The following is a 12,989-nucleotide window of genomic DNA, read 5'->3' on the forward strand; positions in this document are numbered from 1 at the left end:
TTCGAGCCCCAGACCTGGCAGTTAAAACTCCTGCCGGGCGCATGTGCATGTGTGCCCAAAATCCTAAGAGGAGAATGGAGAAGAGATTGCACCATGGCCATCCCCTGGGGGTGACTTCTCACTTTCTGTCTGTCTCTCTCTGTCTGTGATGAGTGCACATACCATATAGCAAAAATCTCTTCCTTAAAAAAAAAAGTCGTCATGAAAATATGAATGTTTTAGTGTTTCTGAGTTATTTATTTGATTTGCGATACTAGGTTAGCTATTATCTGAGGCAGAGCTTTTACACGGCAACTTTTAGGCAGGAGTAAAGTAAGTTAAGAAAATCAATAAAATAAAAAGGATTAGTCCCAGAAGCAATTCTGAAGCTGACAAGATTTATTAAAGGTATTATCTTTATAATAATCCTTATCAGCACACATGATTCTAAAAGCAAATGTTTTCCACCATTTATTCAAATACAGTATAACAATTTATTTAGTATAAATATATATATATACATACATATACAAAATTTTACAAAAACACTGAAAAGTCCCTGACCAATGAAGACATGAGTGTAGGATGCAGAAACTAAAGACTGAACGCTGAGATGAGGAGGACTGGCATACCGGGGCCTGGGCAGGTTCTGTGCAGAAGCACAGCCTTCGGGAAAGACCCTGGTGTGTAAATCAAACTTCATCAGCTGGACAGCAGTAGGGCTCCTGGCTAGAGGGCTGACTAGTAAGAATACTCACAGGCTTTGACAGAATACACGCGCAAATGCCAAATGAAAAGGTAACGAAAGCAAATGGCTACACGGCCCCACTTTAAAGCACCTGAGGACGTAACACGTGGCTCTCGACTATAGCTCTGACCATGCTGCCCAGTATTTATCCACACCCTCCCTAATGAGGCCGTCATCGGGTTTATTCACGGTACTAAGATGTACAAGCCAAATGTACAAGCAGGATCTGCATGTGAAAAGGATGAGATCATTTAAAAGAACCAGTCTCTGGAAACTGCTCAATATCACCCAAGCAGCGTCACTGAGTATCTTTTCAAATGACGTGCATTCTTGAGGTCAAAAATGTCCAACTATTTCCTTAATGTAAGATCTCATGGGTAGAATGTTATTACTTGATCATACATAAAGGTTGTTTAAAGCTGTAAAATATAATAATAAAGATCTTTAGTTGTCATCAAGTCATAAACGGATTCGTTTCACTACCCCTTGAACAAAACAAGCATTAAAATTAAAAAGGTCCAGCCTCTGATCTCCCAACCCCATCCAACAATTGAGTGTGATTTTGATAAGGATTAGTTAGTTTTAAATTAGAGGCATGTAGCCCAGAACACAGATAGCACTGTAAACTCTCGGGCCCATGAGGCATAATATTAATATATCATTCATATATATATATATATATATGAATGATATATTTATGTATGTGTGTGTGTGTATATATATATATATATATATTTTTTTTTAGAGAGTCACTTTTATTTTGGGAAGAAATAGGAAACTATGCCCTCGAACATACGATTACAAACGGCAGCAAGTCTTAGACAACAACACGAGGGAAGCTGGCCTCGTTGTTTGGTCGGCACTCTCACCACAGACCCCTCCTGGCTGTCTGCAGGGAGAGCAGACACAGCCCAGGGCATCCGACTGTCTGCGTTTCTACTCGCCAGAACCTGACCTTTTACAAACAGACGAAGGAACCAAGTAGTGAGAACATATCGATGTTACGGACAAACGTGAAATTCAAGGCAGGAAGAAACTAGAGGCGTGACTAGCCACTTGGTTCCGAATTCCTCATTTCATTCTGTGGCCCTCCACGGTCTGGCCCTGGTCCATTTTTGTGGTTTGCAATCGGGTCTCCACGATGCTTATCCCCAGTAAGGTCCAGGGTGGACTTCTTGAAGTATTTACACTGATTCCTTTAATATAGCCCTGCATAAGGGGAACTGCCTGCCAGGCTCACAGATGGTCATGAAGTGTCCCCACGCCTGCACTCACACCCACTGGATCCTAGCGGGCATGCACCCGTCAGCGCCCCCTGCTGGGGACGGGCGGTGGAGCTCATAGACGCGCTTCGGCACACCTTTGGGCCTGCTGCAGTCCGTCCTGCCAGGTCTGGGCTGCTGTTCTTCCTTTCTGCTATTCTGATTACGAGTTTCCCAGGGCTTCAACAAATTGGGTCTTTCTTCGAATTCGAAACATAAGAGGAGTGACTTCGCTAGAGACTCTAGCTCCCTGTGGCCAGCCTGAGGTGGTCCCCTCTGGCAGCTGTCAACAGAGGTGGAGGAGGGTACGCAGACGTCACTGTGAAAACCCCTGGCCACGTTGCAAATGCCTTCCACACAGTCCCGGAGCAGACTGACATCCTGGTGGCAGCCTGCGAGAGCGGGGAGCCAATTAGCCTTTGCCGTTTTTATGAGGAATTTATCACAGTTACATGACTCTAGATATCTTTTAAGTCAAAGTGACCCTATCAAGACAATTTCAAACTACTTAAGGTTATTTAGTTAAAGTGCTTACCTGGTTTTAGGATCTAATTATTTAGGCACAAGTACTTATATGTATAGTAAGTGGGAATTCAATTACACAAGTTCCAGTCGGTAACTAATATCAATTATTAGCATCAGGTAGGTGACTTCATGGCAAGCCAGAAATGAAAAGGGAAGGTGTCTGAGATTTTCAAATGATTAAATTATGATTACAAATTCCATTTGGAGTATATATACCTCTCAGTGTAGAAATAATCATTTGAATAGCTTTCTCCAAGCACTGATTTAATTTTAAGAATTCTGGGGCAAGAATAACTATCTTCTTGGAATCTTGGTATCCAGAATTTTCTTCTTGAGTTCTGAAATGTTCCTGTGGAAACAAAATTGGCACTTTAAAATATGTAATAGTATTAATAGGCTACATGGCAGTAAGGCTTAGGTGACATGATTTCAATGGCCAGAAACTCATCTTTAAGAAAGAGACTTTAATATTCTCCCCAGCACTGAACTCTATTTCTATAGGCAAGGCCAAAATACAATATTAACAATTACTGTTCTCCAAAAGACATGAGAATTTTCAATTAATTTTATATCAAGGTCCTATGATCCTATTACCTGAAAGCAGAATAAAGTAACAGTACCATGTATTATTCAATACCATAAAAGATACATTTATTTAATTTTTAAGAGTTCAACTTGAAGGGCGGCCCTGTAGCTCAGTGAGTAAACACTATGTGTTAGGAGCTGGATCCCACATGGCCAAGTGCAGTTTGAATCCTGACCCCAGCAGCTTGAAAAACACACCAAGCATGTGTGCACACGTGCCCAAAATCCTAATGGGAAGGAGAAATGGAAAAGGATCGCATGTGTCCACGACCCGTTGGGGGGGGGTGCTTTTTCTCTGTCTCTGGCGAGGGCATGTGCCCTCTGGCAATTAAAAAGTAAATAAAAAGGAGTTCAACTTTATAATAATGCTCATTTACTTAAATAAGAAAAATTCCAGCCACAAGAACTACAATGATTATATACTTAGTCTATGTATTTTTATTTTCCTGTGACATGGGAATAAAATAATTTGCCTAATTCACCTGTATTTTTAAAGTCTGATCACATTATTAAACATAAGTTTTTAGCTTTTGGTGACTATCCAAGCAAAAGCTAAAAGTTACTAAACCAGTACCTATATCAATATTCATCAGTTTCTACACAACCCCTTTCCATCACTAAACCCAGTGAGTGAGGCAGTGAGGAAGCACTGGGGCGTCCACGTGCTTTCACCCGACACGCACAGAGCGGTGGTCTCCGCGGAGGGTAAACACTGACATGAGAACACCTACGCTTGAACCAAGTGACGTAAAGTGCACAACATTGCACCAGCTGGTGGCGTAGTGGTCAAGGCGGCTGGATCCCACATGACCAACCAGCAGGCACCTGTGCATGTGTGCCCAAAATCCTGAGAGGAGAATGGAGGAGCAGGGACTGCAGCATGGCCATTCCCCCGGGGTATGATTTCTCACTCCCCCACCGCCCCTCTCGGTCTCTCTCCAGCAAGCACACATACCGTATAGCAAAAACTAAAATAAAAACCAAAAAGCAACAAAATTAAACCAAACCAAAATTAAACAAAAACAATTTAAAGTGCTTCTTACCATTTTCCATTCAGCAAAGATGTCTTCAAGAGATCTAATCAGTCCTATGGCATTAGCTTTTATCTGTTCAGTAACCTACCAAGGAAGGGAAATTATATAAATAATCATTCAGGAGTAGAACAGTGCTAGAAATGGGTGGGACCAGGTCAGGGAATGTTCTAGTTTAGAAGCCAGAAGAGGAGAGTTCTGTTGCTGCAACTGCAGTTAAATAGCTTGAGATACGTAATCATCTAAGTGGGCTTTGTTACATGGATAACTCACACGTCGACTTCTACATGAAATACCGACTCCCGCTGATATTAGTCATAAGAATTAAATTTGTCTCGTATATAAATATTTGTAAGGACGAAACTTAAAGCGTCTTAGAAGTGGGGGAGCAAATATTTTGTCCTGAGAGCTTTACAAAAGTCTTAACTACGTGACTCTCATGTTCAGCCTTGAGCCACTGCGTTTCTGTCCTCATTTCACAAAGACCCGATCCTGCGTCCCAGCTTCTAGGACTCAGAGCCAGGGGGAGCCCGAGTCCACGTGGTGAGCCTCGGCTCCCGTACTGCTCAAAGCGGATCCTGAGGTGACTTCTCAGCAGTTTTGCTGGGGGTTCTGTTTAAGTACTTCCTTGGCTTTACCCACAGAGCCCAGCCCTAGGTCCAACTTAAATTTTCTCTGTGTGGTAAAAAGAGAAAATCCAAATTATTTCCCCCCCGCCAGCTTTAAAATGATAATGCCAGTGCCTTATGTTTAAGCCTATTTTCTCTCTCTTTGGATAGCTTATTTTTCTTCTGTAGGTTCTCACAATTCTTAACATACAAGAACATGAAAAGCGAAAACTCTACCATAAATAGCAGAGCACAGTCATCCCTTATTAACCTAGGGGATTTGTTGTGGGTACTGAAATGCATGGATGCTCAAGTCCCTTACAGAACACAGCAACCCAAGGGATTCCCGCACTGCAGGGAGGAAAGGGAGCGGAGGGCAGAGACCACATGAAGACGTGAATAATATAAACCGTATACGAGACGCCCGACCCTCTGCCATTTATTTCCCCAAAACCATACCATGGCCAACTACAGCACCTACGCTCACGGCTTCCTAACCGCGTTCACATACACTTCATCTCTGTTTTCCATGAACTTATCCTAGACTCTACTTACTGCCAGCAGAAATTCTGCCTTGCAAACAGTGACAGACAGTGTCGTGGTGATCAATGGTGCAGCTGCTGGCGCAGCCGACCTGGAGATGCTGGCTGGATGAGAGCTCGTGGTCCACCCGGGCCTTCTGTGGAAGTTGCAGCATGGACCTGAAATCAGCCTTACATCTGCTGGGCACGTTAGACCCATGGCTCTTGATTTAGGGACACTATGAACTACTTTTGAATGTATTTTTATCTTTTAAAACAAAAAATCAGAAAGACAGAGAAAGGAGATGCACCAGAGAAAGAGGGCACATGAGAGCGCATAGAGTGACGAGACCGGCCGGCCCGTGTTACTAAGCCTCCCCCTGCTCTGTTTCTGTTCTCAGAGAGGGTCGCTCTGTCAGTCCTCCTGCCTCAGCCTCCCAAGTAGCTGGAACAACGGTGTGCATGACTGTGCCGGCTTTTAGGATGGGCTCGGGATTGAACCCGGGCCTCCACTGTGGCCTCAGCCGGCCAAGTGAGCTCATAAACACACGTGATCGTCTCCCTTTGTAAAATGGAACGACTGAGGCTCAGGTAAGTTGTTCAGGTCTTCTCGGGAAGTAGGAGAGTAGCTTAACGCTGAGTGTCTTTCCCCAGCTCTGAGCCGGGGGCTGTCGGGGCAGAGACTGATCTGCGCAGCCCTACAGTCTGAGGAAGGAGGCGGAGGACCCTGTGGCTCCCATGGACAGTTTCACTTTAGCTGAGGGGAGCTAGAAGCACAGTAAGATCAAGGTCTCCCTAGAAAGAAAAAAAAATCTAGTTTATTCTATGCTTTCCTTGAAACAACCACCCGAGGACTGGAAGTCACCCGGTGTCACGTGACCCACTTTCCTAAATCAGCCAGGGTGTATGCAAATGAGGAGGCAGCTCTGCCCCCAACCACCAGAGCTAGAGAAAGGAGAAAGACAAAGAGGGACTTAACTACCAGCTCTTACAAGAAGATTCTAGAACTGACAAGGCTCTGAAGTTCACTGTCCTAAGACTTTAAATTTTATCTTCCTAATCTCCACTTCACTAATAGTATTTCTCAGTAAAGAAAATGAACCCATGAACAATAATTGGCAAAACTTATTTATGTAGCATGATGAGTTTTGGAGTGAGAATGTAAACTCCTGCGTCAGGACTTTAGAGCTGGGTGACTGGGCAAGGGAGTGACAGTCATCCCACCCTTGAAAAGCCGGGAGACTGGCACTACTGTACGCAAAGCGCCCAGCACCTGTCACAGGCGATCACAGCGGGCGTGTGACGCAGGCCTTATTACAGAGACAGGTGAAGAGTCAGCACTGGGCGGTCTGCGGAACGGTGAGTGGAAAGGGGCAGAGCTGCCCTTCAAACGCAGGCCTTCTACTGAGGTGTCAGCACCCAGACCCCGACGGACCGCCTGGCCACAGCTCTAGAGTCACGTTTTAACACTAGGTAGCTGGATTAGCTCCCGGCTTTTCAAGGGTGGCGTTACTATTAGTCCCAGGTATTTCCTGAAATCTCATAGCTCTGTATCTCGATATGGAATAACTGATGTGAATGTCCTGGAAAAATATTTAGTTCAAGATAATAGATCAGTTCTACTAGTTTCCATCCCTGGGTGAAAGACAGAAAGAAGACAAGGGGAGAGTGAACACTAGGTGTCACTGCCACACGCCGCTCTGCTCAGGCGTTTCCGACACATGGATTCACGCTCCCAACAGCTGTGCCAGAACCGAGCAGAACACTGGTGACAATGGAGGCTACGGCGATGCAAGGACAGCTTGGGAACATACCACCGTGACATCATGACACCATCAGCAAACTGAAACACACGAAGCTGGTCCTGAGCTTGGTCTTCCTGCCTCGGCCCCCGAGTAGCAGGGATTACAGGTGTGTGTCAGCTCCCCTAGCTCTAAGTGATTTTTAAAGATCAGTTTTCTCTGTAATCTGGTACTTCACAGAACATTCTCTGGCTCATCTTACCTCCTCTTGTGTACACTCTTTTGAGAGTTCCTGCTGGAGCTCTTTTGCTTTCTCCAGTCCACAATCTAAAAGGATCTTCATTCCTAAGCCTATACCATCACAAACAGCAACCACAAGTTCTTCCTATAAAAAAATGTTAAAGCCTGAACTAGTAAATTCGAGTTTCATATTTAAAAACATTACCAGTAATTAAATTTTATTTTATAGTAAAAAATTATTAGTAATTAAATTTTATTTTCTGCTTATTTAGGACAATAATATATTCCAGATTCATTACATTCAACTAAAGCTGGAATACGAATGAACAAGAAAATGAAATGACTAAATCTCGGGATCAGCGCTGGGCATAATGGCTGTGTCACTGGACGCCCATGTAGTCAACTATAGTTTGAGTCCCGGACCCGGTGGCTTAAACTCATACTGGGCACGTGTGTGTGTGTGCCTAAGATCCCAAAAGGAGAATGGAGGAGAAGAAATTGCAGCATGGCCATCCCCCCTGGGGGGTGATTTCTCACTTTCTGTCTCTCTGTCTTTGTCTTTCTGGAGAGCACATGCACCCTATAGCAAAACAAAACAAAACAAAAACCTCTCCAAAAAAATAAATAAATAAAAGAGTAAATCTGTAATTTAGTATTCTACATATAACATGTTATAAAAATATTTATCATCCTAGCTAGAACACTAGGTTGCTAAAACACTGTATAGTCTAATAAAATACATGTTTTCAATAGAATAATTAAAGCAAGATGGAGCCAACATTTGACATGGCAGTTAAGGTGCTGGACTTCCACATATCTGACCACAGTTCTAGTCCCTGCCCTGGCAACTTGAAACACACTGGGTACAATGAGCATGCATGCCCAAAATCCCAGGAGGGGAATAGAGGAGAAGGGATTGTGGTGTGGCCATCCCCTGTGGGGGGTGATTCCTCACTTTCCCTTTCACTGTCTCTTTTTGACTCTCTGGCAAGCACACATGCACTATAGCAAAAGCAATTAGGAAAAAAAAAAAAAAAAAAAGAGAAAGCCAATACACAGTTTTTAGAATTACAGTTTCTTCATGTGTTGATTGGCTGAGAAAGCAGCTATCATCAAATCAAGGGTCCAGAGGTAGAAATGAGGTTTGCAAAATCACTTAGCACATTTAATCAAGTTAGATCAAAATGGTTCTAAATCTCATTGCCAAACAAATGGGTCATCAGAAAAGTCATGATGTGTTTTTTTTTTTTTTCTATGGCAAAAATGCATGGTGACTTTTCTGGTGACCCTATATTTTGAAACATGAAAGAACTTGCCATCTTTAGTAATACTGTTACCAGAAGTCTCTCATGTTTACTCAGATAAAGTCTTTTAAAACTAATGTTGCTAAATTACCTGGTCACTGGCAACCTTATGGTTACTGTCTTCCAGAAAATGAAGCTTGCTCCCTTTCAGGACCGTTAATTGTCCCACGTACTTTACAGCTTGTTGTATAATTTGGATCACTTTCTTTTGTGCTTCTTTTACCATTGATGAAATATCTGAACAGCATCCCTATAAGATAAAAATAAACCGGAGTATCTGATCCATGTGATCACAAGGGGTAGGAAAAATTACAAAAGGAAAGCAATCTGAAGAAAGCAAATTCTGCATTCACTAATACAGGGACCACACTTCATAAACGTCTCAGTCGACACCTGAAAACACGCTGGGCTCTAGCTACTGAGTGCAGAGCGATTAAGAGTCTACACCCTCAAAGAACTTTCGTGTTAATAGGTGACACAGGGAAATGCACCGTTAAGCAGACATAAGACAGTATTAAACAGCGAATGCCGAAAGAAAGGAACAAAATGGTAGCTTTTTTGCTTTTGAATTTTTTCTGTCCTGATAACCATCTGGCTGATGGCTAATTATTTCTTATCCTCAAGGGAGATGGAAAAGGAGAAAAAAAATGGGGGGTGGTGAACCTCAAACAAAAGCCCTCCCATATGCACTTTTTTATGTGAGAGGAAGAAAGCTTTTGTTTTTGTCCGCACAGCCAAACCTCACCTCGCCTGAGACAAGGTAAGCAGGGAAAAAGAAAAAAAAAAAGCCTTTGCCTCTGTGTCAGCAGGCCTGACAGACTCAGCTTGAACTGAAACTCAACCCCTAACCACGACAGCCTTGGCCTCTCTTCCCAAAGTCCCTCACCGAGGACCACATGGGGCTATGGAAAAGCATGAACTGGGCCCAGGCTGCCTGGGTTCAACCCAGCTCTCTCACGGACGATTCTCCAACTCAGGATGAGCCATTTTTCTTCCCTATGCCTCCACATCCCTCTCTCTTAAATGGTGATAACAACAGTCCCCACTTCTGGGTGGTTATGAAGGCTAAATAACTTATTGTTTGTAGATCACCGAGAACCGCTAGTACATAGAAAGTCGGGCAAAAAAAAATGTAGGTCTTGGTGCAATAAACCGATTACAAACATCCATGGTCTCAGAACTTCTGAACAGACACTGCTTCTGAAAACCCCTCGAATCTAACTGTAGGAAGGTGTAGACGGTAGCAAGTCAATACATACTTAAAAGACACGCGGTCTTCAAGTGATGTAAGAACGCAGTGTACCTGCAGAAATAATTGTAAGTAACCTCCCAGCTTCTTAACTTCTTGTCTCAACTCATCCTCGAGCCTCGCCGCGCCGGCACAAGGTAGGGCATCGCGCAGCCAGTGCCTAAGGAGCAGCACAAGCTGCTCAAAAGCACAAGCGATCCGGATGGTCAGGGACTGCGTTGCTCGATCAGAGAACACTTGGGAAGAGGAAGGAAAATTATTGGAAAAAAACAATCTTCAAATAAAAGAGCTTATATAGGACCCCCTTGACTTTCACACAGTCAAAAGATGCATGCCACATGCACCAAATAATCATTCAAAACAAAGTAACCGAGAAAACCGTCATCCGTGTGCGTTAACAAAAGCGGTGAGATTGCTTACAGTTATCTTGACTTTCTTCATCTTGCTCTTCGTGGGCTTTGGAAACGGCAAGGAGCCCATTATAAATTGTAAGAAAATTATTCATCAGGCTGTCTTCTATAGTTTTTTCTTCATCGTAACTCTGACCAAGGAATTCTAATGATGAACCAATCAATTCTTTGCAAATCCCAGGAAGAAATGATTCTGTTGAATTTGAGTAGATAGCGCTTGACTTTTCCATTAAGCCTGTATCAATAGAAAATAGTTATCTTAGCCTAGTTTTCAGGCCCAGTACTTTCAAACAAATGCATTCATGCAAACGTGTTTCAGAAGCATTGGTCAATACATTTATGGTAGGCTATGCTTATTTCAACACACCCTTATTTCTAGATGTCATTTGTTTGACAATTTCATGAGAGGGATCGATGAGCCTCTCAACGGCATCAATTGATTGCTTTAGGAGGTCCTCGACTGCAGCAGACAGCAGAGTTCAGACAGTCCACATTACCATGGTTTCATCTCCTTCTTGGCTTCTGTTTGTTTGTTGCCAGAGGGCGTATTTGTTCACCAGAGAGGCAGAGGGAGAGGAAGAAAGCACCCCCCTCCCAATGGGGTATGGTCCCATGGCGATCCCTATCCTCCATTTCTCCATCCCACTGGGATTTGGGGCATGTGTGCACATGAGCCCAGTGCATTTTCAAGTTCCAGGGCTAGGTTAAGGGATCTGGCTCCCTTAACCCCTAGGCACGGGGCTGGTCCAATTTCCTTCTTCTTATTCACTTTTCAGCAGTGACTGATTTTCCCTAATATCTCTAAGGAATTGTGAACTCGTGAAAAACAATGACAGTTACATAAAATAAAATCAGAAATGTATTCCTTTATACACCAGGAAAGAAGGCGATAATAAACTATATTAAAAGAAGTGTTTCCTCACTTACTTTTTACTATTAGGTTGTCGAGAAAGTCATGGTGCATTTTTGCATTAGAAACACGACATGACTTTCCCGACAACCTCATAGTTCCATCTCAAGGTACTCTACAGTCAAGATGGGCTGAAGCCAGCGGACTGTCTATAGTTAACACAGCACATCTCTGGCAGAGACTTCAAGAAGTACGGGGGCCTGGATGGTGGTACGGGGGTAAAACGCAGTGCTCCATGAGGCTGGCCCACAAGGGAAGGTTCTGGATTCACATCCAGAGATCTCCCTGAACACATCATGCATGTACACGCCCGTGAACCATGGCTAGCTGAAGCCGGGGGTGGGTTGTAACATTAGGACCCTGTCAGGAGTGCTGTCTCTGTCTTTCTTGCTCAAGGAAGAAATAAATAAACTTTTTTTAAAAAAGAATTATTCAGTGGGACCAGCAGATGGCATAATGGTAACATCACTGGACTCCCACATAGTTGACCACAGTTTGAGTCCGGGACCCGGCAACTTAAAACTCACACTGGGCATGTGTGCATGCATGCCCAAGATCCTGAGAGGAGAATAGAGGAGAAGCAACCATGGCATGGCCATCCCCCGTAGGGGGTGATTTCTCATTTTTGGTCTCTCTGTCTCTCTGGCAAGTGCATGTGCCTTACAGCAAACATTTCTCTTTAAAAAAAAAAAAGTTACTCATTTAATATTATAAATTATTATTATTATTTTAATTTTTGCTATAGACCATATGAGCTCACCAAAGAGAGAGAGGGGGAGGGATAGTGAGAAAGCCACCAGGTCCAGGCAGGACTTGAACCACAGTCAGCCACACGGGAGTCCAGCGCCTTAACCACCATGCCACGTACTGGACCCACAATTTTTTTTAACAAGCATAATTTCTAAGTACTGTCCCAACTAGAAATAATTGAAAAAGCTCATTCAGATCCTCTAGAAATAATTTCATTTTGGTGTGCTATCTGAGTATGATGATTCTCATTTAATATATAAAATCAGTTCTCTGGTTTCCCTTTCTGAACTGGGCCAGGGCTGCTTGTGGGTCCTGAGACCGGAAAGTTGACAACTTCTTTGTATCTGGGAGGCTGGTCCCAGTGACTCTATAGTTGTCACCATTCTACAAAACAAAATATATTGAGGGGGAGGGATAGTGAGAAAGCCACCAGGTCCAGGCAGGACTTGAACCACAGTCAGCCACACGGGAGTCCAGCGCCTTAACCACCATGCCACGTACTGGACCCACAATTTTTTTTAACAAGCATAATTTCTAAGTACTGTCCCAACTAGAAATAATTGAAAAAGCTCATTCAGATCCTCTAGAAATAATTTCATTTTGGTGTGCTATCTGAGTATGATGATTCTCATTTAATATATAAAATCAGTTCTCTGGTTTCCCTTTCCCCACAGGGCCAGGGCTGCTTGTGGGTCCTGAGACCGGAAAGTTGACAACTTCTTTGTATCTGGGAGGCTGGTCCCAGTGACTCTATAGTTGTCACCATTCTACAAAACAAAATATATTGAACCAAATTGTAAATGTTATGGATACCATTTAGATTACCATGAGTAAAAGAGAAAGAAAGTTGAGGGGCTCATGAACGTTCAAAGAAGGCAAAAATACGACTGGTCTGAAGGATAAACTCTAGCATAAACAGCACCATGCTGAGAAAATACAAATAAAAACGGCTATCAAGATGCACAGATGGGGACCAGCAATTAGTGTAATGGCTGTGTCGCTGGACTCCCACGTAGTCGACCACGGTTCGTGTCCCGGACCCAGTGGCTTAAACTCACGCCAGGCGCATGTGCATGTGTGCCCAAGATCCCAAGAGGAGAATGGAGGAGAAGGGATTGCGGCGTG

General features: G+C 43.5%; 1 protein-coding gene across 1 annotated transcript in view; it reads right to left on the reverse strand.

Annotated features, from left to right (window-relative positions):
- Positions 1 to 1,453: 1,453 nt before the first annotated feature.
- Positions 1,454 to 12,989, reverse strand: part of KIF14 (kinesin family member 14) — an 81,740-nt gene continuing 70,204 nt past the window's right edge. The window contains exons 24-30 of the mRNA XM_014590493.2: positions 10,215 to 10,439; positions 9,849 to 10,030; positions 8,637 to 8,795; positions 7,264 to 7,386; positions 4,143 to 4,217; positions 2,731 to 2,863; positions 1,454 to 2,381 (exon numbers count right to left, since the gene is read on the reverse strand). Of these exons, the coding sequence (XP_014445979.1) occupies positions 1,999 to 2,381; positions 2,731 to 2,863; positions 4,143 to 4,217; positions 7,264 to 7,386; positions 8,637 to 8,795; positions 9,849 to 10,030; positions 10,215 to 10,439 (1,280 nt within the window). The 3' untranslated portion in view covers positions 1,454 to 1,998. The remainder of the gene's footprint in view (positions 2,382 to 2,730; positions 2,864 to 4,142; positions 4,218 to 7,263; positions 7,387 to 8,636; positions 8,796 to 9,848; positions 10,031 to 10,214; positions 10,440 to 12,989) is intronic.

This window comes from Tupaia chinensis, unplaced genomic scaffold, assembly GCF_000334495.1.
Source record: "Tupaia chinensis unplaced genomic scaffold, TupChi_1.0 Scaffold000453_1, whole genome shotgun sequence".
Taxonomy (NCBI): domain Eukaryota; kingdom Metazoa; phylum Chordata; class Mammalia; order Scandentia; family Tupaiidae; genus Tupaia; species Tupaia belangeri.